General features: G+C 38.4%; 1 protein-coding gene across 21 annotated transcripts in view; it reads right to left on the minus strand.

Annotated features, from left to right (window-relative positions):
- Nucleotides 1-27,076, minus strand: part of ELAVL2 (ELAV like RNA binding protein 2) — a 201,205-nt gene that overhangs the window by 51,010 nt on the left and 123,119 nt on the right. For 9 of the 21 annotated variants that reach the window (XM_019816046.3, XM_011288604.4, XM_045043759.1 and 6 more), the window contains exons 2-3: nt 18,409-18,499; nt 15,340-15,583 (exon numbers count right to left, since the gene is read on the minus strand). In XM_019816046.3, the coding sequence (XP_019671605.1) occupies nt 15,340-15,583; nt 18,409-18,480 (316 nt within the window). In that variant the 5' untranslated portion in view covers nt 18,481-18,499. The remainder of the gene's footprint in view (nt 1-15,339; nt 15,584-18,408; nt 18,500-27,076) is intronic. The other 12 variants (XM_019816051.3, XM_045043762.1, XM_011288607.4 and 9 more) reach the window with 3 other exon arrangements.

The following is a 27,076-nucleotide window of genomic DNA, read 5'->3' on the forward strand; positions in this document are numbered from 1 at the left end:
CCTCTGCACCTCTACTCCTACCGTAGAGAGTAAAGCATGATCAACCCTTGAGGTGCCTGGGTGGCTCAGTTGGTTAAGTGGCCAACTTCAGCTCAGGTCATATCTCACAGTTCATGAGTTCGAGCCCCACATCAGACCCTGCTGCCATCAGCGCAGAGTCTTCTTCGTTTCAGATCCTCTGCCCCCCTTTCTCTCTGCCTCTCCCCTGCTTTTGTGCACTCTCTCTCAAAAATAAATAAATATTATGAAGGAGGAGGAGGAGGAGGAGGAGGAGGAGGAGGAGCAGCAGCAGCATGATTAACCCATTCCAAGTCTCCTATCCTGAAAATTGAACTTTTGGACAAATTACTCTCTTCTTTCAGTGGGCATTCCATAATAAGGGCCAGAAATGTAATCAAAGGCAACTCCTCCTACTCAACAGCTCAGTACTTCTATGGCATAACTTCTCACCTTCATAAGAGTAACAAGAGACCAGGAACCTCCTGAACCTTAATACTCAGCACTCAACACAGAGTACCAACCCAACAGCCTCTCTAATATATTCATTCACTATGCACCTAATAGATACGGAAAACCCCACGCACCAGAGAGCAAAACCAAACATGACTACCCAGGCAACTCTTAATAATTTTCTAAGACCTCTTCTACACAGCTGTAAAATATATATACCTGAATTCCACTCCCCCCAGTTTAGCTGCTCTTATGAATGGACAGAAAGTGTTACTAATTACCACAAATGAACACAAAAGTGTTAAACCTTATTTTGAAATTTTGTGCAGCTATCACAAGGTTATACATGAATTCTGAATGCATACACGCACATACCTAAGTCCTACACGTATAAACAGTAAAACAGAAAAAAAAGAAAGGGGATAAGGCTAGATCATTTAGAAGGGGACCCTGGATAGCATCACATCATGGGGGGGGGAGGGAGGAGTTTCAAATAAAGTAAAAACATGGATCATTTCACCTTATCTATATCATTGATCAAGTATCCACAATATATGTAACAAGGCTTTCGCTCAGGGACAACTCTCCACTTCATTTTATTTCAAAAACAAAGACCATAATTAAATTAGAGATATTTTTAGCAAAGACAAAGGAAGTAAAATTCCAAAGGACATCCATTGTCCCCAACTGACACAAAGATTTAGGTATAAATAACATGTGATTTTCTTTCTCTTTGTACAGCACATTTTGTTTAGTTTATATTTAATAAAGGCAGGTTTTCAAGAGGATATGAGGAACATGTTTTTGTTTTTCCCTCGCCCTCTCAATTTAAAATAGTCACATAAAAGCACTAATTTTTATACTTAGGAACCCCCAAACAGACCAATTGTGTTTGGTCAGGTTCAGATATAAATGCTGACTATAAAGAAAACTTATTTAAATACTGCTGACACAGCTTCAAGGACCTCAAGAAAGCCCTCTCTGAAGCAGTAAGGAGAAAAGAATCCCAATACAACATAATCTGTAGAGGAAGCCAGCAGTACAATGTCAAAGTTTAAAGGCTACAGATCAGATGGGAATGATGGCTACAAATTAAGTCAACGAGGTACCAGACAAAAATATCCATTTTGTTTTTGCTAAGGGACAGCTACGAAACAGCAAACCACTCTGAGACCGTAGGGCAATTTGCCTGCCAATTAACAGATGGCTTCTAAAAAGAAATACAAATGGTCTGGCTCCCATGATTGCCACATTCATATCACACATAGCATCTCTGACAAAATAACCTAGTTTAAAAGTTGAAAAGAGGAACTATTGTAATCCTCCAAATTTAAAAGTCACATGAACACTTTACAGGGCAAATGCTTAAAAGATTTTGTTTAGACAATGCCTCATTAGCACACAAAAGTGATGTGGTACTGTCCACATCAGCATCACAGTAAATGCACCACAATACTGACCTGGAGAAGCACAGAGGCTTCTCTCTCACCACTGACTAGAAAGTGCATTGAAAATGAAATATCCAAGTCATATACTCCACAACTTAGTATATCTGACCATTGCTGCTAACTCTGGATACAATTTCCCCACGAAACAGGAAAAATCTAAACATGAAAATAATCTTCTTAGCTCACTGTCATTTTATTGTCTCAAGTATCCATGAACCTGTAAAGCAGGATGGTGGGGAAAAGAATTTTAGGGTACTTGGCTGGCCTGGTCGAAGGGCACGTGACTCTTGATCTCAGGGTCATGAGTTCAAGTCCCATGTTGAGTGCAGCGATTACTAAAAAAAATTAAAGAAATAAAAAGTACCTAAACTAATTCATTTTAAGGACTTTAAAATGATGCTTTCTTTCATCTGCTATTACAGAAGTTACTTGAATACATATCTGAAGTTTGTTCACATATCGGAGGCTCATTCTTGGGGAAAATGCTGTGTTTTTATGGCACCATATTAAATATTAAGCACCATCTGATGTGGGAAGCAACTTCTACAGACAGAACTTATAGGCTATTTGGGTCACATCATACAGCAACTCTGTAAACACATTTCAAGAGAAGGGCAAAGACAAGTGGCAAAAGTCTTCTCATTCAGAAAAATCCATCTTTTTGCCAGAAAGTGTCCCCTGAAGAAAAAGGGGGCTAAGAGCGTAAGGCCTCCCTGCTAACTAAACCCTAAGATGTAGATGTGTTAAATGATACCTCATCCGTGAATAAAGCTGGGCTAAAGGGACTCTAATGTTCACCCCCTGTGATTCTACCATCCACCTTGCCCTTGTCAAGTTAAGTTACACAAATATATTCATACCAGAACATTCCAGTCAGTCATGTTAAAGAGCCTCCTACGCTGTAAAGTGCTATACAAAACGCCAGGTATTCAATTATAAGTACACCACTCAAATGAAGATTTCACTAAACACTAGTCTTTCAGCTCATTCCAATATTCAATAGCCTTTAGTGTTAAGGAGTTTTCTTAGGTGGTTGCTGACAATTTCTTCCTTGCTATTTATAAAAAAAAGGAGGCGATTAAATAGTTATATATCATAAACTAATCTCCTTTATTTCATTAAAACTTGAAAAATCTTATGCATTGTGCCAGATCACTTACTCAGTAGTCAAACCCTATCCCCAAACAAATCCATAAATTAAGGGCTTATACTAGTTGTCCTCATGAACACCAACATTATTAAGGTATTCCACTTATATCTAGATTACCAATGTTATCATCCTCAAGCCAGAATATTTCCTAGCAAGAAAACACAGGGACACATGGGTGGTTCAGTCACTTAAGTGTCTGACTTCAGCTCAGGTCATGATCTTGCAGCTCACAAGTTCAAGTCCTGGGTCAGGCTCTGTGCTGACAGCTGAGCCTGAAGCACGTTTCAGATTCAGTGTCTCCCTCTCTCTGCCCCTCCCCCGCTAACATTCTGTCTCCCTTTCAAAACTAAATCAACATTAAAAAATACACACACACACACACACACACACACACACACACACGCACACACACACACACACACACACACACACACAGATACGAATCTCTTTAACCCAAAACCTTCTATACTGTATCTGGGTTCTTGATCTCTGCTCTTCTCTAAAAGTATTACATCTGAGACTAAAAGGAAGTAGAACTTATACAGTGTTTAAAAAATTCTATCTTCTACACACAGTTGTAAGTTACAAAGGTGTAAAAACTACAGATACCTCTGAGATCAGCTGAGATTCAGATAAAGTTTGACTCTAAACAGCATTCTTCTAAAGAAAGAGAGAGGGACACATTCTTTTTCGTAAGCCTCCAGAATATGAAAGATTAAACATACGATTAAAAATTTCAATTATGCTATTCCATGCTACTTGCACATCTTCATTTTTAGCCCTTGCACTCTTAAAACATGGAAATTAACCCAGAATTTCTTTTCCTTCCCAGCAATTCTCAAGGCTTTTGACTGAATATCCAGAAACAAAAACTAAAGGTTAATCACAGTGATAACTACATTAGCTATCAAATCTTATCAAATGATTGCCCACCAATTTAAAATCTTACATTACAGTCAGACATAATGACTTGCCTCTTGCCCCAAGACCCTGGATTCCATTATTCCTCACAGAGCTAACCTGTCCCTTTGCTTCCATTCTGTCATTTTCATCTATGTTAAAACAGGTAAAGCAAAATTCCAAAGGAAACACAAAGTGACCAGGAGCTACATGAGACTATTACCGTCCCCAAAGCAACTGTTTTCTCTGGATGTAGAATCTACAGGCTAATGAAGGTGTAATTCAAAGGCTTTCCATATCATTTCCTAAAACCTAGTGATACCCTGGCCACGCCATCCCCTTCCCAAACTCCATGCCTTGTTTCCACTTAAAGCTACTTGAACAGATATCCCATTGTAATCCTTTAAGCTTACATAAATATCTTAACAGGTTGCAGGGTGAGAACATAAAACCAACTGGATATTCTTTCAAACAATTACAGTTAACAACTCTGCATCAGTGACTAGTGAAAAAATAAAAGTAATATAAAAAAGAAAAAGATAAAAACAGTTATTTGATCTTTTCAAAGAAAACTGAAGACTGCCCCCAAACCATTGATACTGATGATATGTCCCACAGACTCCCTGGGAGAACTGATTTAACACACTATAACCAGCCTACTCAATACATTTTAAAGTAGATGAAAAGCAAACTATTAATTCCTTTCAGAGGTATGAAAAAAGCTCTCAGGAACCAGTACCAGGGTTAGGAAAAAGGATTCAGAAAACAGTGCCTTGGAGGCCACTGTGTTATTGACCCGGTGGCTCCTTAAGACTGGATTTAAAGCATCAAAATGTGGGGAAATAAAATTGTTCCCTCAGGCTCCAGTGACCTTGAATACAATGAAATGACTCAGGTTTGCCTGTTTACATGCTGCTGTGCCTCCTTTAAACCTTACTTTAAAAGGAGAATTTGACTTTCTCAGGATAAAGCCCAAAGGTCAAACAGGTTGTGGAGAGTCAAGGACATCACCGCAACTAGTCTACAAAGTAAAAAAAAATAAATAAAGAGATCACCTCAAATGCAAAAATGCAAATTTCTGTTGAGCTGGACAGGAGGTTGGGGGTGGATTACAGGACTTGTGAGCCATATACACTCCCCCTTCAAAACCAAAGCATTATGTAGAAAACAGAGTTCCAACAAAAAGTACAATGATGAGAAAAGAACTCATTAAGAGCTAAAAATAAACTCTAATTCACAATATGCATACGGATTTAACAAAAAAAGGAAAACACGATGTAAAATTGCATCTGCTAAGTTAACTGTGCCCTCGTGGAAATCGCCACCCCCCTTACACAAACTGAAATCTGTAAAGTCTGTGGTGACTGAATAAAACCAAGGCTTTAAATGTTTTCAATGAATATTCCAACAAAGAGAAAACAAAGAGATAGCAATTTTTTGTCTTCAAGTCCTCTGATCTGCTAACACTATAGGAATACTGGGCTTCTTAACATTCAAACATACAGGTCTCTGCATTTCCCTACCTGAACGTCTTATTTTATGAAATCAGAGTATTTGGTAATAGTGTTTACAACTGATATTAAAGGGGTACTAATTTTAGGGAAGAAGATGTCCATAACAGTGAAAATAAGGCTCAGTTACTTTTTATCTAACCAGTACCTCATGACTCAATTTAACAACTTGCTGACCTTCCACGCCAGTAATAGACCACTGGGGAAGCTCAGCAAGAGTACCTTCCTATTTTAAGTTAAGCTCATTCATTCTGAATAACACGCACACAATACCACACAGAGCAATAACTCCACACTCCATCACTCTACTTCATGGAGACTGATGTAGTATCATGAATCCTCTTTCTGGGCTCCCAAGTCTTGCCTTGAACTTCCTTTTCCCACTTTGTCCCACCCCTAGAAAATCAATTATCTTGTTCAAATCACCTAGAAAGTGAAGAACAAGACATTAGCTTTGGATTCTTCTTCCCATGTGATGTCTGAGAAATCATAAGACTTCAGATCTCTCTGAAGATTTTTTTCAAAAATTGTTTTACCTAAGGAAAAACAGTCTGCAACTGTCATATAAGTGAATGTGTATTAACTGGTAAGAAGGAGACAAGAGAAACAGTATGCCTGTATGCTACCCACTCTATAAGAAACTCAACTTGAGGCAAATGGCTCACATAAGGCTACATTACGTGGCTAGACTAGTAAGTGGTTAGACTAGGATATGGACTCAGTGTACCGTGCTCTTTCTAAACTAACACTTCTAAAATAGCCTCATTAGGCCAACTCCCTAGCTGGGGAGTAGCAGGCATTTTGTTTCAATGTTAATCCTGAGAACTTGATCCCAAGCTAAGCAAATAACAACCCTAGTGTACATAGGGGTTTGGTAAATCCTATTACCACTGCATTCAAGTCCATTTCACAAGGAAAGATACAAAGGAAGGCAATGAACACAGTTCAAATTGAATACTTCCATCTTGCATCCCCCCGTGCCTCACCCCCCTTGTGAAGGAGGTATACAGCATAAGAATCTTTGCTCTTATTTGGAACAATGTAGAATGATCGCCCCTCAATGAACTAAATATGATATACAACATAAGGTTGAGTAGTTGGATCACAAAAAGATCGTTTTAACTGAGATCTGTTTCTTCACAATACTTGGAAGAGCTGCCAATGCTGCTTTACAGCTTTAAAGCTCCTCAGAATACAGTTGATGACAGAAACCATCACCAATAAAAGGACATTCAAGGGTGTCAAAATATTGACACTGTAAAACTTTAAAAAGCGAAACCACGTTTTAAGGAGTAAAACATGCTAACTAAAGCCACTGCATCAAATCAAACGACACTCACAAGTAAAATGCCAGGAAATATTTTTTAAAGCTGACCTTTTTAGTTGAAAAGGCAAGCGCTGAGGGTTTCCACAGCTCTCAAAATTCAGTAGTAGCAATGCACTCCCCTGAGTCAATTAACTTAGAACAAGCTCAGAAGAAGTTGGTGAATTGTAAAGCACAGTTTTAGCTTCAATGACCAACTATTGTGTTCAGGAAATATTTAAAAAGAAATGTTCCAACAGGTGCAAAATAAAAATGCTTTGCTCTATTCATAATTTACAAAGTTAAAAAAAAAAAAGGCTATTACAAAGGTAGTGCAATGGATAAGATGATAGTGAAGTTAAGAACCATGAAAAGAAAAACAGGTTTATTTTGTAGTATATCATAAAGGGAGTCAATTTCACACCGGAAGATAGACAGGATTTTAACATTGTATGGATTACAAAAGGAAGAAGAAATCCTGTATCAGAATTTAAAAACAGCTCTTCTCCCATTGCGTTCACCATTTTCTTTCTCATCTATATTATCTGTCCATCATTAGTAGGACAGCCACTAAATAATAAATTGAAAGTGATTTCTATTCTATGCTACCAATCCCAATGCAGAAGTAAACAAAAACAAACAAACAAAAAGTGTGAAAAGATTTGCAATAGCAAATAGCACACAAGCATGCACACTTCGCTGAATTTGAAGGGGAGAACTCTTTTTATTTAAAAAAAAAATTTTTTTTTAATGTTTTCTTTATTTTTGAGACAGAGAGAGACAGAGCATGAGCAGGGGAGGGGCAGAGAGAGAGGGAGACACAGAATCTGAAGCAGGCTCCAGGCTCTGAGCTGTCAGCACAGAGCCCAACGCGGGGCTCAAACTCAGGAACTGTGATATCATGACCTGAGCGGAAGTCAGAGGCTTAACCGACTGAGCCACCCAGGCGCCCCCAAGGGGAGAACTCTTTACAGAAGAACTTCAACCACATTTTCTATTAATTTGAATGCATTAACAATGTTTGTGTTTTGTATCAAATTAATAAAGGAATCAAGTCAAAGGCACTGAACACATGCTCTTAATCTACTGACAAGACAAATACGATCATAATTCTAGAAGCCCCAATGAGGATATGGGTCAAGGAGGCATGGAATCGAAACTCCTAAGCCTCATTTGCACAACAGATTCAACCTCATTCTCCCAGTAAATATTCTTAAAAAGCTGCTGAAAAATGTGTAATCAGCTCTAGGGAGTTGCAATACTTTTCTTCATTTTCTTCTAATGGAATAAAACAAAGTGACATAAATATCAACATCAAGAAAATCAGAGAAACTGAAATCTCAATGACTGAGAAGTTAATCAGCCATGATTTTGTTTCAAACTCTTCTATATCCTCACAACAGTTATCTTTTCTTCCCAGCAACTAGCCATTTCAGGTTGCACTACCATGGGACATCCATCCCAAGAGCCTTTTCTGTTTAGGTTTGTTAACCAAGAGTTAATTTATTGTATGATAAGAGGGCCCTAGACGATATCACCCCAAATACACTAGTTTTGCCTAAGGAGTATTCCAAACAGAAGACAATTAAGAACCAACAGACACAGAAAAGAGTTCTCTACCCTATTCTTTTCTGCCTAAAAAGCAAATCACAAATTTCCCTTGGGCAGAGGTCCCCCTCCTCTGTGCCAGAAAGAGCAGAGAAACTTTCACCACCAGAGATGGAGAGTTGGCACCAAAATGAGCAAACAAACCTTGCTAAAATATAAAATAGCTCAGTACCTTCTGTTAGTTTCCCCCTTGTAAATTCCTGGTCACTTCCTCACAATTTATCATGCCTCAGAACCCAAACCCCCTTTCCTTTGTTAAAATGGTATATAAGCCCTGAGTCTAACCACTTATTTTTCTTTTTTTGTGAATACCAGTGCACGTATAATGCTAATAAAAATTGTGTGCCTCTTCTGTTAAATCTCTCCCCTCCCTGTTTCATTGAGATATAACTGACATAAAACACTGTATAATCTATCCTTTGTTAGGTTCAATCCCTGGGGGTCTGTGAATGTAACTAAGAGAACTAAGAAAAAGTGTCTCTTCCCTGATAATGGTAAAGAACCATATTTAATTCCCTAAATTTGATAAATTTTTAATTTCATCATCCTGAAATTCATCATCTACATTAATCAATGCTGACACAGAAATATGTTCTATAAAACACCTCCAGTTCAAGGTTTGAGTGGAAAAAAATGAACATAGAAGAATTTTAAAGTCTTTCCCCCAAAACTTTAAAAAAGCTTCTACAGTAATAACATCAAATTTTTAAATGACTGATTAGCCATGACCATTGGAAAAGACAAAGATGCAATTAAAAAATTAGGCTTAAATATATACTGATAAATATACATAAAGTTTCTTCAGCACCACCAAAAACAACAAAAAAATCACTTTATACAAATTTAGTCACTAAAATCTAAGAATAGCTATATTCAAACGTATTGCATTCCATAGTTAATACTTTAGGGACCACCAAAGCATCTACCTTGTAGAGCCAAGTTCTCTTGTTTTTGTGAAGACCTGAGCACACAACAGCCTTTCTGCTAAATCTCTAATTAAACAGTACCCAGAGTCTGCAAAGTGAGGTGTTTATTAAGCTACCACCAGCCAGCCACCCACTCTGCCCTCTTCAACTATCTGTCTGAAAGAATCAGAATTCTTAATCTCTTGATACTACTGACACTGAACAACTAACCTTAGGATTGTAACTGACACACACAACCACCTTTTCAAATTAATGTTCAGCAAAACAGCCTGAGGCTCACTCATTCTGATTGACTTCATCACAGTAATAAGTGCTATTAAATTTGAAGGCATGCATTAGAAAAATAAAATACCATTTATCTGTTTCAATTCTGAGAAGCTAAGACTGTACTTGTTTATGGAAAAAAAAAAAAAAAAGGAGGGAGGGGCTCCTAGGTAGCTCAGTTGGTTAAGCATTGGACTCGATTTCAGCTCATGTCACGATCTCACAGTTCTTGAGTTTGAGCCCCGCTTCCGGGGGATTCTCCCCTGGATTTCTCTGCCTCTCCCCTGCTCGTACTCTCTCAAAATAAATAAATTAAAAAAATAAAATAAGGGGCGCCTGGGTGGCTCAGTTGGTTAAGCGTCCGACTTCAGCTCAGGTCGTGATCTCACGGTCCGTGAGTTCGAGCCCCGCGTCGGGCTCTGTGCTGACAGCTCAGAGCCTGGAGCCTGCTCCGGATTCTGTGTCTCCCTCTCTCTCTGCCCCTCCCCCATTCATGCTCTGTCTCTCACTGTCTCAAAAATAAATAAATAAAATTTTTTTTAATTAAAAACTGTCAGTTATTTGATAAACAACAAACAAATAAATAGAGAAGGGAAGAATACAATGGCATTACAATGAAATTTGAAAAGCACATTATTTTGATAACAAAAACCACAATCAAAACTAACTTCAATGTTCTCAGGAAGCAACAGACATAACTCAAATCTGGCTAAGAACCTTCATGTTAAAAAAAAGATTTTACCACACAGGCCCTAAGGCGAAACAAGGTGGGAGGAGTCTGTGTTTCCACAGATGGTACTGCCTATTGAGAGGTAATCAATAGTGGCAAAGTCCCTCTTGGGTCACCTATACTTTGTATATGTTTCTTTGGGCCTTTTTTTTTTTTTTTAATGTCTATTTATTTGAGGGAGAGAGAGAGCACGTACGCATGTGAGAGAGAGAGGAGTGGGGGAAGGACAGCGAGAGAAGGAGACATAGAATCTGAAGCAGGCTCCAAGAACCGTGAGATCATGATCTGAGCCAAAGTGGGATGCTTAACTGACTGTGCCACCCAGGTGCCCCCCTTCAGGTCTTTGTTTTTCCTTTTTGTCTGAAAGATTCTAGTTCACAGCTGATGGGGTCGCCACAGGACCCACCTCAAACAATTCCTAGAATAAGAGTGAAGCCATCACACCAAGACAAAAAAGAGTACCACTCATGACCTGAGGTCTTCAACTAACTAACTTCCCTCTCTTCTATTAGAAGAAAGGAAAAGTAACAATGACAGAACAAGCTCTCTTAGAATTCTGAAAAATAATTACACATGTACACACACCCTTTCAGGGACAGGTCAGGTGTTCAGTAAAGACACAGCCTAGTGACTTTGACATCTCTAGTGACTGAATACTAGGAGTTAACGCATTAGAAACCAATGCTGGGGAGGGGGCAGCGCCTGAAACTTAGTTTACCACAGAATTAGGCACTGTGGTTGTAACAACTCTCCCATCTCCAGCCAGAGTTCAGATAAACCTGGTTAATTCTGGTTCTATCTCCCTGAAAAATGTTCAGGAAAAGAACTGGGTAACTCCCAGGTAAATGGAGCATTCCGGGCCCTACACCACAAAGATTCTGATTCAGTAGGTCTGGGCATGGTCCAGGAAGCTGCGTTTCTAGTAGTCATCCCAACGGATTCCAATGCAGGTACTCTACTGACTACTTTAAAAGGCTGATTCCCAAACTGCTTGCTTGTCCGTCAAAATCACCTGGGGAGATTTCTGACAACAGATTCCCAAGGTCTCCAGAATCTCTATTTTTAAACACTCCCTCATAGGAGGATGTGCAGCCAGATTTAGGAATCACTGGGCTATAATATCCAAATTCAAAACTACAGATTACGAAGTTTCTAGAGAAGCATGGACGTTCTTCATTTTATGTATCCCTCAGTCCTTTACTCTCAAAAATCTCTCCTTCCCCTTCTGAAGATGACACATACACCAGAAGATGCCCCTTGGTGAATGTATACAAGTTAGAGGTCTCACTATAAATTCATCAGTTAGTCCTGAAGTTAATTTTTCATGAGTTCTGGCCTCCAACAAAAGGCGAGGAGGAAATATCCCAGGAAAAAATAGAAAACCAGAATTCTGGTCCCTACTCTACTGCGTAATAGCCATGTGGTTTTGGACTAATTAGTCATTTAAACAAACCTGGGCTTCAGCTCACCTGTTATGTGAGGGAGCTGCCTAAGGTCACCTCAAGGACTTTTCTAACATTCTATTACTGATTCCTTGCATCCTAAAATCTATTTCACTCCTCTAGAAAGCAGCATCAGCAGGTGTCAAGGACTCTGAAGTGCATAAACTCAAAAGAGATGGACCGACATCAGCTAAACTATACAAGCAGCAGTGGCTTCTCATGACGAATGCCTAGAGACAGGAAATGGGATGAAGCATAAAGCTGGGCACAAAACCAAAGAAAGGGCCTGAAAAACAACATAATAAATAGAATGTAGGCCAAAAAGAAGATTACTATATTTACTACTGAAGAGGTTTCTCAATGTATTGCTCTAATCCTCATCCTATCAAAATAGTGACATTAATTTGCCAACACCAAAACAATCTAAAAATTATACACTCTTTTTTAGGACTTAGGAAAGAGGCACACACTTTCCTCCTAGACCTTTTTTTTTTTTTTTTTTTTTTTTTTTACCTGAGATACAGTTTCCTAAATTCGGCATTATTTAAATAAGGGAAGATTTAAGAAAAATGACAAAGAACAACTTAGATGTTTTTCCCAAAGAGTTATCTCATAGTTTTCTTACAACCCGAACAATTAAAGCCCGCCTCTTACAAAAACAGAATACAAAGAGCTGGCCTGGCAGCTCCCGGGGAGGTAGGATAAATGGGATAATTAGACCCAGGAACTCAAATTTAACCCTAAAAATGTGTACTGAGAAACTACAAAAATTGGCTAATGCTAAACACCACAGGGCAGAGTCCAAATCCTCACACATTCTTTCAATCTTTCTAGATGTATTAATAGTAGCTTCTTAGAAATATAGGCCCACTTTGTAAAGTACAACCATTCAAACTCCAGTTTTAGAAACCTACCATTTACTGGACTATTTTGTTCTATACAAATATTTACTAAGACACTCAGAATTAAAAACAACGTATCTGAGGTAATCTATGCTTGCAGCTAAATGAGTCAGACCCTTCCAAACACTGTTTTAACCCATACTAAGATGTCAGTGGGCTAAGTCAAAACACGGCCACTAGAAGAGTTCCTTTGTGTTCTTACCTGCCCACTCAACTTTTTAATCCATTATACAGCTCATTACCATGGATGTTCATATTTGAAACCTGCACATACTTTACTGTTATCAACAGGTTACAGAGAATTTTCAGACTGTCTGATAATTAAATGAAAGCTTTTATATGCTCAGTGTAAATCCAGTATTAAGGAGATATCCCCTAAAACAAGTTCTGTGGTCAAATAAGGCCAGAAAACTAGTTTCTTTACTGCAGGATTTTAATATGTGGTTTGTAATATGCTGATGATCTGCAGTTTGGCTCTTAAATAGGAAACTATCAAGGGAAGCATTTCTCAAACTTGTCTGTCAATGGAACATTCGTTTTAAAGAACAAGTACGGCTGTGTCTCATGAAATGAAGTTTAGATAACATCTTTTTTCCCTCATGCTCACTATGGATTTTCCTGGGTACTCCATTTGCTTACCAGAGGTTTTAAACAGAAATTTTACCATGGTGGAAAACTTAATTGGCCCCATCTTACTGAAAAGACAGGAGGGTGTTGGTGAGGGGTCAAGGAAATGGACAGCAAATACTAATGCACTTTGCCAGTATCTACCCATGTACTTCAGATCACCATGCACTACGGCTCTACCACCACTATTTATCACACTAAAGACAGGAAGGCAAAGGGTATAAAAACACACAATTCCAATTTATCCACCTGCACCATAAAACAGTTCTCGTAAAAGACTTCAGAAAAAATAACACAATTCAAGACTGACCAGAGATGAGAGATAAAAGTCTTTGAGATGTTTTCTGTAGTAGATGCTTAATACAAATAACGTAGGATTTGTTTCATACTTTCATAAATTCTCAGTATCATAACAAAAAATGCAACTTTTATATACCTAATTCATGCGTTTTTTGTTGTTTTATTTTGTTTTGTTTTTTAACGGTAGGGATGGCTACTAAGCAATCAAACCAGAAATCACATCCTTGATGTCATGGCCTTTATGCCATTTAACACATAGTCATTTATGTCAAAGAGGTTGCAAAACTCACATATAAAGATACTGTTTTGCTAAAAAAGGTAGTAATAAAACTCAGTGTCAGGACAGACAAATCTAAGAGCCAGTTGTTCTATACTGTTTCCAACTTTTCAAAAACTGTTTCTTTATAAATTTCACATATGAGGCTCAGATGGATTTTGGAAAAAGAAATGGAAAAATACTATCCATTTGATTATCAGCATTCAAAAACAAAAAAACAAATCTTCCTGATGATATCGTGGTGAACAACTAAGTAATGTAATTAGTTAAAATAGAATTACTCTGTATGGACTGATGACAACCAGATTTTACTTAAATAAGTTCTCTCTGTGAGCCTCAATTTGTATGTGAGACCAGGCCCAGATGACAGCTCTAAGAACTTACTCACCTTGGAGACAGTAAACCCTGCTGTCTTGAAAAAAGAACAGCTAAAGGTACTAATTCAGACAAAGTAAAAACTGACCTCAGAAATTCCCTAGGTGTGACCCCTTTTCTCTGCCCTCTCCCTCATTTTACCAAGGGAGACCTGAGGCCAAGAGCTGACTTGTCCACAGTTACATGACTAAAGTTCAGACTCCCAGTCCAACTCTTCACACTGCCTATAGGTATTCTTTACCCTTTTCAAATATTTAGTTTTATAGTAGGAGTTACAAGCCATGTAAAGCAATTTCATATACACCATCACCCAATTTTAACATGAGCATGAGAAAGCCTTTGTACACTTCACATATTTTCCATGTTTGAAAAAGACTCCTGCCGGAAGCATTAACTCTTGTATCCCAAGAACATGTTCCTCATTTAGGTTTTGGCTTCTTCTAAGAATTTAGTTGAATCTTACAAAATTCTAAGGATATTTTCTACTACCTAATATTCCAAATGTAGTATCAAAGGCCAAATTACCCATCCTTTCGTTTTTATCTTTAGGATAAGAGAAACACTCTTACACCACCTTTTCCTTTACTTATCAAGGAACAAAACATTAGATCCTACTGCACTCGAATTATATCAGTACAAATATTTATACATTGACAATGTGAACACTACCATTTACTCTGTCATATATATTATAAGCAGGACTATACAGACTTAAGGGAAAAGACATTTTTAAGAGGTTTCTTCCTTCTTCCAAACAGAGTATTCTTCTTAGAACTCATTGTTAAAATGCTAAATCATATAAGCTCAGGAAATAAAACTAAAGGTCAACATGACACTTTCTGTCCCATACACACATTCTTAAAACAGTTTTCAAAGATGTTATTATACAGTTCAGGGTATATGAAAGTCTAGTTATAACATATACTGCCCATAAAAAATATTTTATGCTTTAAAAGGAAAACAAAACTCTAAAACCAAAGTTTCATGCTGCTGATGTAGTCAGTAACAGAGTATCTAGACGTGTAGAACTGCATCACTGAATGACCCACTAGAAGAAAACCTATTATTTTCTCACACCTTGAAACATAATCCTTTAAAGGTGAGTAACCTATACAAAACTGCATACCTGTTATTTTGTCTCTTACAAGTTTACAGGACTCTATCTCACCGATGCTCCCAAAGAGACTCTTTAGTTCCTCCTGTGTCATGTTCTGAGGAAGGTAGTTGACTATTAAGTTGGTCTTGCTGTCCTCTGTGTTCCCAGAGTCAACCGGTGAGGAGCAGTTGTTGTTTATGGTGGTTGGACCATTGGCTGTGTTATTGCAAGTTGGCCCATTAGACAGTTGTGTTTCCATGGCAGCAATTACCTGCTAAAAACAGAGAAAATAAGAAATGTCAGAATTCATATTTCATAAACTATTAGAGATTCCAACCAAGAATGTAAATATGTGTCACTAAATACAAGTCGTTCTGCTGAAATTACAACAAAGCTTCAACAAAAAGTGCAACGCCTACACTAATTTCTACTTCATATATTAAGCTAGTCAATTTAAGTTCACAATTATACTTTCACATACATATTCCATACATGCACATAAAAGCACAATTTAAATGTTAAACATTCTCTAGAACCACATTCTGGGTCTACTCATATACCCTTACTCACCTGCAATGTCCACATACTCGAGAAAATTTAGTACCAAAGGGCATGGAATTAAACCCTGACTATATAATACATACTACAAGACAGAAGTGTTTAACATGCTATCAGAAAAACAAACCAAAAAATGGTCTTCCTCACTTTGAAGAGATTTTCAAGTTAGCCTAAGAGTTTCAATATTCTAAAACTGACAGACATCCATTAACTTAAAATCAAGGAGTAAGAGTATTTTAAAAAACATAAATTTGTCAACATGTACTGTTTTGGTTACATATTGAAAATGTTTTTGATTGACAATATCTTATACCTCTTCTGTTGGTAAGAACTAAGAAAAATATCAGATGTTAAGTGTTAGGGCATGAAAAGGATTTGTAGGATAACTTGGAAAAGAAGCTAGGCATACTTAGTGTACCTTGTAGAATCTAACAAGCCATTCTTGTCAACCTTGGCAGCTAAAGATCACCAACAAGGCAACTGATCTACAGCATCAAAATAAAATCCCCAAACAATGCAGTATGGCATTCTGCCTCAACTGTGACTTTAAAAGGGAAAAAAACAAAAACCTATCCAGTCCACCAAAACAACAATATAAAGATTTCAACTTTTGCAAACAGACCAGCCCAAGGAATTTTCATTTGAGCACATAAGCCTGTTGAAATGCAGGTAATAAAGTATCTATAAACTCCAAATACCGGATAAGTAGCAGATTTGGGGGAAATGGCCTCAAACTGTTCAGACTACTCTAAAAATCTACCATTAATAAGAAAATCTGGATCTAGTTTCCTAAAAATCAATGCTATGCTCTTTAAGCAAAAGAGTCACAAACCACGGCCCCAAATTTTCTAAAACCATCTTCCAATAGCTATCTACTTTGGACAGCCAAGATTGGGGGAAATCCAAAAATCAAAGCATCACTAAAAGAATTATCCTTTATATTTCATCCAATGCATCTCTCATCTCCACAAAGAACAACTTCTCAAAACTGACAATTCTGAAATGATGGAATGCTAGTTTTAGGGAACTTCTTTACATATAAAAGGCAAAGAATTTAAGGCAAAATTTTTTAAAAAGCAAAGTAGAGGGAAAGAGTGTTACAAGAGAAAAAAGTTATTTTTTTTTTTTTCTTAAAAAGCATATTGTGTAAGAAAAATAAAAGGGCGCAACAGTGGAGCATACAGGAAGAAATCTCTACTGCCAAGAGATGTTTATAAAAGAAGGCAGCATAGGACAGATTGAGATTGGTCAACCGACCAGATTAAGACTGGTCAGACTGGACAAGAATCAGTGCTATCATGATAAAAAATCAGAGACAAAATCCAGGCCACCTATGAAATATCAAACAAACTAACTCTCTGTGACTTCATTTCCTTTTCAAAGAAATGGGTTTTTCTACAAGTTGCATGCTACCTCTCTTGGTTAAGTGTTCTCAGGGAATACTTAAAGGCGTAAGGGAAAATAAATCTTTGGAAACCTGTAAGAAAAAAAAAATCTGAAAAAAAAAAGATATGCATTTTATTATAATTAACAAATTTATCTGAAACTGAGAAAGGAGTTTTCAAATTTCCTAATAAAGCATAACTGTTCCAGTCGGCAGAATATTAGCTGTGGGTCACTTTCCACAGCACAACTCTTGTGGAATTTACCTTTGCCCAGCATTTATGAAGACAAAAGAGTCTCAAGATTAGAGTGGCCAAAGCCAATTAAAACAAATCATTATTCAAAAGTTAGAGTATGTGTAGAAACTATGTGAACCCCAAATATGAGATTTGGACTTAACTCATTGGGATGGCATTTGAAATATAAAGTGTTCATTGACTGAAATTAGCAGGATTTAGCAAGGACAACAAACACTCCTCACTTAATTGCACATTTATTTCCATGTTCAGGTGGCAAGAATGAGCTCCTAAGCCAACATTCAAGTGAACAGCTGCAGTAGGCTGTGTGTGCTGAAAATTACAGCATCTCTCAGCTATAGGACCATCTGCTCAGAATAAAATGATACTAATGTGCTATATTTTACAAATAATGCATATTCCATTGATAGGCTCAACACAACTGTTCACAGAATGCAAACTCTTTCAACGGTTACTGGGCAAATAATTTTCAGCCAGATTTACAATTTCAACAATTTTTTTTGAGCATCAGGAATTGTAAATAACTTCAAAATTTAGTAACCAAAAAAATACATAGTAAACAGAATGTAAAGAATTACGGTAACTTAGTATTCAGACCATACCAAAACTTTTTTGTTTTGTTTTTTTTAAAAAAGCTTGTCACTCTTTTCTTTGAGTCTGCACTAAATCCTAATTTTGATTATAAAAAGTTACATACAAAAGCATGGTTCTGATGCTACATATACCACTGTGGTTAAAATTGCAATGTGCTTTAAATCCTAATGATGGCCATACCGCAATAGGTTAAATGTAAGAATAATTAATATGCCAAATGAAAAGTTCAAGTGTTTGGTATGGCCTCAGCACTCCTGCAACATGCTAAAAAAAGTAGCCTACAGAATTTAAGAAAAATCCCACAGACCCCAGTCCAAGGCTCTGCTGCCCACGAACCACTTCTAAGCAGAGAAGCCACATCACACAGTCTGACTGCCATGTTAGTTTGGAGTTGCCGTCTGCAATATGGACACAAAAAGTACCGTATGTTAGATGAGCAAGATAATGCAACAAATCAGTTTGTACAAAATTTACAGTGATTGTATTGATATTCCCAGCACGTCCATGCAGTGTGGCTTAATTGAATTTGAGGCAATTCCAATCTAATCTTTCCAAATTCATTTTAACATGTAGTTTTCTTGCACAAATTAAGCATTTTTAATTAAGAGCCTGATTTTCAAACAGCATTAACTAGTTACCTTGACATCTATCCTCAAGAACTACCTTAAACCACATCTCAAAAAAAAATTTTAGATAAAATGAAGCAAAACACTGCATGCTGTCCTGTCTTTTAAGAATGTGGGAGAAGGAAGGAAATGTGAATGAAATTTATAGTGAGAAAAGGCTGTCATGCAATTCGTAAGTGAATGCTTTGACTAAAAGTGCTTTTTCCCCAAAATATCAGAGAGGCATTAAAGGAAGCTATATTTGCCCACACTGTTACATTATACTATAAATGATCCTTAATCCTGGGACTCAAAATTAAAAGTGAATTGAAACCCTGTGAGGTTATTCTGCCACTATAGTCCAACTGATCTCTAACAGTTTCACTGAGAATTGTTCACATATACTAAAAGGCAGTAAACCAGCATCTTTCAATTGAAATAATTGGACCAATAAATAGGATTGTTTGGAGTAATGCTTATACAGGATGTCAGCTTTGTCCCTGAACGAAATCAAGTGAACATTTTTTAATATGTAAATTGTAAACGCAGCACGATTTGAAATTAGTGCTGCTATGAGGCCTCCAATATAGTTAATGAGCCATTTACCACTTATTACAACTTGCCCAAATACTAAACAGAACCACAATATTGGCACAAAAGCCAAAGTTTACATTTTAGCCATATATGCAGATCCTTTAAATGGTCAACAGAATATTCAGAAAAACTCAAGTCTCTGAAAATAGACAATGAGTAACAAAGGAGGGCCAAAAACATATTTTACTTGGGTGTCTATGAATATAAAAATTTCATCCATAGAGTTAAACCTGGCTGTACAGTGATTTACTCTTGATGTGAGTGATGACATTAATTAACATGTAACAATGGATTCCATTTTCTGGCATCTACGAAAACAGTTTAACATGCACTTTACAGGATGCCATGAAAATGTTTTACACTTCTTCCCTTCTCCCACTGTTACCAGGGAATTCAGTTGGATTCTATGTCTTTTATTTAAAAGAAAAAAAGCCTACTTATAGTTGAACTAATCTGTGAAAAAATAAAGTGCTTTTTATACCCATGAAATATTTTGACAAGAACCTAATTGTAGTTAGCCCACATGGTAGAGGTAGGACCACACCCAAAAGGTTCAACCAGGCTTAAATTTATGTCCTGAATACCCTTGGGAATTAATATCTCAACACTCTTCACTACATAAAACCATAGATTCACATTTAATGGCCTCAGTCCCTTCTATCCCATAGGAGGCGACGCTAATAAGCTAAGCTATTGACACCCCTCTTTCTGAAAGCCCCAGGGATGTGAACAATCACTTTATTGCACCAACTAGCTAGGAAGGCTGTGTATGGAAAATGATTCTACTGCACTTTTACATTTCAAGCACCCCAGACAGTTTCTCTGCTTGAGGCAGACACATACCTTTATGGGAAGTTATAAATAAGTTGCTCACATGGCCCTTACCTTTATGCTGGCCAACAATTCAGTTACTAAAAATGTAAAGCTACTTCCCCTTCACTTAAGGACAGGCGATTCTGCTCTACTCAATCTACCACAGACAACCGGCCTGCACTATTTATAGATTCTATTGGCTCTGAAACCCTTTGGAAAGGGGGAGGGGGGGGAGCCACATTCCAGTATCACAAAACCATTCATTTTAAAGCTTAAAAAATACTGTTTCAATATATGTTCACATCTTAATTTAGACATCAATTGTGCCAGTTAAGACTGCTTTTTCTCCTGTTATTCTCCATGTAATAATTTATGAAAAGGCACCTTCGCAAAGATCAATCTAGAATATTCTAAACTTTTCCCTGGGCTCCAAGAGATAGAGGAGGTGTTAGTTTGGTGGAAGCATGATTTTACGGGGGGGGGGGGGGGGGGGGGGGGGGCAAGAAGGACGACCTCTGTCTTTGCATTCACTGTTATTTCCAAAACTCCATAAAGACTTTTTTTTTTAATTGATTTTTTTTTTCCCCTTTTTACTTAAATTGCCTTCTGTGTACTTTCATTTCTAAAGTTTCTTACACTAATGGCTTTTAGGAAACCAGTATTATCGCTCCATTTCTCCTATCTGGGAACAACAGTTTTCTGGTCACGTGAGAGAAAAGAAAAACTCCCTATTTTCCAAACTTCCTAATACAAAGTTCTGAAAACTAAGGTTCATCAGTTTCTTTCCTATTTTCAACCTCTTGCAGACAGCCACCAAACAAGATAGACTTAATCAAAAACATCCTAAATATATTTTGAGAATTCTTCATTAAGTACAATGTCTGCAAGGGAAAAAAAGGGTTTCTAAGACCTAGATCCCAACTGATTTGGGGACCATACCTCAGGTTAAAGTCACAGCAGGACCACTGAAAGACCACTGCACATCCCCTGGTGAGGCCTGTCCAACTGCCTAGACTCCTCCACTGTCATAGATTTCTGTCCACCTCGGGCCCTCATGTTTCATCTGAACCACTGAATTACAACCTTCCCAAAGGTCCCTCATGAGGCTAATCCACACTAACACTACTACTTCCTAATGGATTTTCCTAAACCCTCAATAGCTCCCTGCTGTCTATCAAAGTAAGTACAAACTACTTGTGGTATCAACAGTATAAGCATCTGGGACCTTCTACAACTGCTTTTGCCAGCCAATGTATTCAAGCACCTAAGTATCTGAACCACTCCTCGTCCCTCAAACAGTCGCAGTACATGCAAAGCCATACATTCTCTGGCTTTGCTCATGCAACTCAATCTGTCTAGAAGGCCCCCAGCCATACCCACCACACATCCACATCACTGGTTGTAAGCATTTGAAAATATACCTAAAGGTAAGAACAGTTGTTTTTTTTTTTTAAAGCTGAGCATGAAAGGGCAATGACCTCCCTTAAAGGCATACAAACTTAGCTTTTTTTCTCTCTCTCACCTCAAGTATTTCAAACCAGAGATAATTATGAAAGCATATTTTCAATTTTTGGCGCACTCCATCAGCCACCCTTACCCACTACAGTCCAAGTTCTTATTAAACGGCATAAAAAGAGAAACCACCTTGATCAGTTGTGTACTTTTATTTCAAGAGTCTATCGTGCCAAACTGCCAACTACAAAAAAGCTGGAAGCCAAGACAAAAACATGGAATAAATGTGATCCAAGCCTCTGGCCAACAGGATTACAGAGATGCGGCGTCTGGAATCTGAGTGTAACTTGAGGAAAATGGCAGAAGCAGAGGTAGATGTGAGGAAAAATAAACAGACCTTCTAACACAAAGGTGCTTTAAAAAGCATCAAAACTAAGTTATGGATCTCAAATGGTTTTAATCTGATACAGACTAGAAAAGTTTAAGCAAATATAAAAGGTAACATCTCTAAAAAGAATCATGGCCAAGGTCAAGGGCAAACATTTCTCTCACACCTTGAAAGATCCAGCTTGGATAAAGTGACGTTGGTCTGGACACTTATTTGCAAACTAGCAGGTTCTCAGTAGCATAGCACCAGGGGAGAAATCAGGGTAGTGCAAAGCCTTTCCTCTGACCACAAACCTCTCTGAAGACCAAGTTACAAGGTAAGCAGAAGGCACTGGTCTCTAAAGTTTAAGAAAAGCAACTACCAAAATAAAGACAGAAACCTTGGCCCTAAAGCATTTTCTTTTGGGGAACTCCAGGCAGGGAGCTAAAGCACTCAAAATAGTGGAGTAATGAGAACTTACAGATAAGCGTGGGTAAGCAACTGATGGGGCCATCTACCTAGCAGATATATGCCCACATAATAATTTTCATCTTTACCACTAAAATGGCATTTTCAGGATCTATTCCAGCTTCAGGATATATTCCAGGATATATTCCAGCATTTCAGGATATATTTAAGCCAAGGGAAGAACTCACCCAAGCATTAAGATTATGGGGCTGATGTGTCAACTACAGGAATGAGCCATTAGTTTGTTTTCTTTAAACCTCTTTACTTTCCTTTGTGGTTCCTAAAATAATACAGGTTTGTGGTTTTAAACTTCATGTGATTTCCTCAATCCTAAAATCTCTGTCAATTCCCCACCCCACCCCCATACCTGTTAGCTGCCTCATAGGCTCTATGGATTCCTCAGCCTTGTCAAGCTCAGATTTTTGGCTTTTGGGCTAACAAGGGTCCAAGAGCTGCCAGAGACAATACACTGAACAGCTGCAGGAGTCACAGGGAGAATGTTCTTTGGCAATGAACACCAACATTTCTCTGTCTCTTGGCCCTTTATGGCTCCTACAGACAACAGAGTGTTTCCGACGCCACTCTTTCTGAGGTTTTGTAGTTCTAGAGCTGGCAGGACTAAAACCTTTGAGGTTAGAAAGGAAAGCTAATGAATGTAGGAGTCCCAAGTCCTTCCCTTCATTCTACGTCCATTTCAGGTATCCATGCTGGGCAACAGAAAAGTAAAGCTCTGGTGAAAAAGATTTGCTTAAGATTCACACACTGTTCGTTCGTTCGTTCATTCATTCATTCATTCAAACATTTGTACACAAGTCCCATGACCTACGACTGTCCTAGGTACTTGAGATACAGTAATGAAGATGAATCCTGGAGTGTACATTTGCAATAGGAGGTGTGTGCAGCAGACTGAAAATGAACATATAAAAGACAATGGTATAACAGCTATAAGGAAGTGAGGAATGGAATTAAAAAAAAAAAAAAAAAAAGGTAGAGCCAAGTAGGGATTGAGAATGAAGAGAGGGGTAGTTTCCAGCATTAAACAGTAGGCATCCTTGAGAAGGTGAACTCTGACCAAGATCTGGAAGAGATATGAATTAGCCACTGTGCTGGGCAGAATAATGGCCCACCTTGGCTGTCCACATCCTAATCCCTAAAATTGGTGAAGGTTATGTTTACATGACAAGGGGGATTTAAATTGCAGACAGAATTAAGACTGCTAATCAAATGACTCTGAGTTGGGGAGATTATCCTAGATTACCCACGTAGGGCCAGTGTAAACAGAAGAGTTGTTATAAATCGAAGAGGAAGGCTGGAAGGTCAGTGTCAGAGTAATGCAGCATGAAAAAGACTCAAATGGCTTTGAAGATGGGAGAGAGCCACCAACGTAAGAGTACGGGCAGCCTCCAAAAGCGGGAAAAGGCAAGGAAACAGATTCTCCCCTGGAGACTCCAAAAGAAATGTAGCACTGCCAACACCTTACTCATAGCCCAGTGAGACCCACTTTGGGGGAACTCTGACCTTCAGAACCAGAATAAAACAAATTTGCATTGTTGTAAGAAGCAAATTTATGATTATTTGTTAGAAATGTAATAGTAAACAAATAAATCCCCGTGGGGATGTCCAGAGAAGCACTCCAGGCAGAGACCAGCTAGGCTGAAGCTAAATGTAGTAAAAGGGATAGGAATCAATGAGGCAGTAGGGCCAGACCATAGAAGCCTTTGGAGGTATAGGGAAAAAGAAAGGTTTCTTTGACCCTCTTAGGGCCCCTGACTGGGTTTGAAAATTAGACTAGCAAAGACAGAGTAACAGGAGAAAAACATACAAATTTTATTGAACTTTTTACATGTACGTGGGAACCTTTGCAAGAAAATAAAGACTGAAAGAAGTGACTAGAGCAGGAAGCTTTTATGCCTTTTAGACAAGGAGTACTTTTGTGAAGACCTGACAAGGCAAAGGGTTAGTTGAACAAGGTTTGTCTGTACTATTTCTCAGCCCCCAATTCCCAGTCCCTGGTGCTTGGTGCTAAGAATTTCTTCCTTCCCAGGACTATGAGGATACCTTTCACAGAAGAGTTTTATGACCTCTTTCAGGGAGGAAGGGGGGGTGGTGGGCAGGGTGACCTTTCTGCTTCTGTGTTCTCAAACTCCTGCAACTTCAGACACTCAATATGCCAAGGTTCCCTATTTTCAGGGAGTGTGTCCTGAACCCCATCAGAGACCACCATAAGAAGATTTTGAGAACAACAGCATGTGGCTCTTATAAAAACAAATCACGTATGATTGTCTAGGAGGACTCAGCCACTTTGGAAGCAGGAAGACCTATCGAGAAACAACTCCCATTAACCCTGGTATAGAATGACAATGACTCAGGGTGCCTGGGTGGCTCAGTCGGTTAAGCATCTGACTCTTGATTTTAGCTCAGATCATGGTTTGTGGACTACAGCTCTGCATCCGGCTCTGTGCTGGCAGCAGAGCCCTCTCTCAAAATAAATAAAACATTAAAAAAAAAACAAAAAGAATCCACCCAGAATGGCAGTGACTCCAACCAAGGTGATACTAGAGGATATATGGTAGGTATATGGTATATGAGGATATACCCAGAAGGAAATTGTTACTAATGTGTTACTTTAATTACATTATTAAACTGTTTAAATCCATGATCAAGGAACTGGTTTGATTCTAGACGCTCACAGGCTCACCAACCACCAATGCGTTTATTAAGATGTGGGCACTAAGAATACAAGATGACTAAGCAACAGAAGGGCTTTCTATAGAAAGGGCAGGGGTGGGGTGAGGGGGAGTCTCCTTAAGGACATCCAACACATGAAAACTGAGTTTACAAATATTAAATCAAGAGTTATTCATTCTATATATGGATTCACTGCAAAAGAGTTCAGGGATTAATTCAGTATGTTAAACTAAGGAACTAAAAAATGGGAGTCACTTGTGCTATGCCCCACATCAGCAAACCAAAACTTAATTCTTAATCTGATGTAGTTTCAACCTCTCCCAGAAATGTAACCTTAAACCAGTAAATGTGGAATTGTCCGTTCGGCACTAGTGAGGTAATCCACCAAACAGACCCCTTTTATCCCCCAAAGAAGGATGAGGTAACCCACGCTTTTCCTTGTCCCTGTCACTTTCTGCTTATAAAAGACTCCCACTTTGTTCAGCTCTTTGGAGCTCCTTTCTGCCTGCTAGATGGGATGCTGCCCAATTCAGAAATAGCTGAATAAAGCCAGTAAGATCTTTGAAGTTTATTCAGCTGAATTTTTTGTTTGTTTTGATTTGGTGGCAGTACAAGATGTGTAAGCGAACTTCTGATGACACGCAGGGACTACGAGGAACACAGGAGTAGCACCTGCAAACCCCTGAGTTCTAGGTCTTTCTCACCATTCCTAAAGGCCATGGGTAAGTTCCTCTTAGTTCTGAACATCACTCCCTGCATCAAGCTCCCAAACTAACTGGCTTTTCAGTTGGGGGCAGGTCGGCTTGTACCAGCAGATGGTTCCACCAGGAACCCAAGCCCCTTCCGCTGGTTCAGTCCACAATTTCCCTTTTTGGAAACCCAGTCCAGTACACATTCTCATTTTTAAGGTCTGCTGGTTTAGACCGTTCTCCAGTTCCAGGTTGGGAACTGCTGGTGGTATATTGCAGCTGTCTCTTGGCCAATCTGCAAGAACATCCCTTGGCTACTGCCAGTGTGTTAAGGTGAACCTTTGTCCTGTTTGTATAGATAAAGGCTACTGCTAACAGGAATCTCGGGGGTTGGGGGGGGGAGACCACAAAAATTGGTGTATACAGGTGAAGCACTTGAAAGCCATTAAGAGCCCTCACCACCTAACTCAAAGACTCCTAGCTTATGTTAAGCTGGTTAAATAAATGTTTGGATTAACGGTAGGTCACCTGCTAACCTCAAGAAAATTTCCATGTAATGAGGAACACTGTAAGACATCACAAAATTCCCAACCAAGCAGCACATACCTTTCAGCTATTAGTTTGGCTCTAAGAGATCTAAAGGCTTAGATAAAAACAAAATTTAAATCAAATTTAAAAAACTAAATTATAAAGAGATCATTACATTCTAAAAAGTGAATCAAGACACATTCTAGCATACCTACTTATTTTAAGTTCTAAGAACTATTGTCCCAGAAGCTGTAAAGACCTACAAAAATGAGAAAATCTTACTAAAAATAACCTAGAATTAGGAAACCTCATTGTGTGTTATCCAGAGAACTTAGCCTGATAACCATCAAGTTGGGGGCCCCTAAATACCACAGAGCAGAAATATGGGCTGCACACACTCCATCTGAGGCAGATATGGCTGGGCAGAAATGTGGTTTGCACTCCACTGTGGCAAAGGGTCCTACCAAACTGCTGTCAGTCCCAGCAGGGAAACTCCAGTGGCCATTATGAAAAATGTTCCAATCAGTAAAATCACTTAAGAGGTGCACTTAAAAGTAAGGGCTCCCAGATTAAGCAAACAGAATGAGATACCTATTTTAACTCCTGTGCAGAAGCCTCCAAAGATTTCAAGATTCCAAAATAGCTTCATTGAAAGATTCATTGTAAAATGCTAATGACAAATTAAAGACACAATAGGTATCTATCTAAAACACAAGACCACAAGAAGAATGCCAACTCCTACTGCTCCCCTATCCTTCCTAATGCAAGTAC

Source organism: Felis catus, chromosome D4, assembly GCF_018350175.1.
Source record: "Felis catus isolate Fca126 chromosome D4, F.catus_Fca126_mat1.0, whole genome shotgun sequence".
NCBI lineage: Eukaryota > Metazoa > Chordata > Mammalia > Carnivora > Felidae > Felis > Felis catus.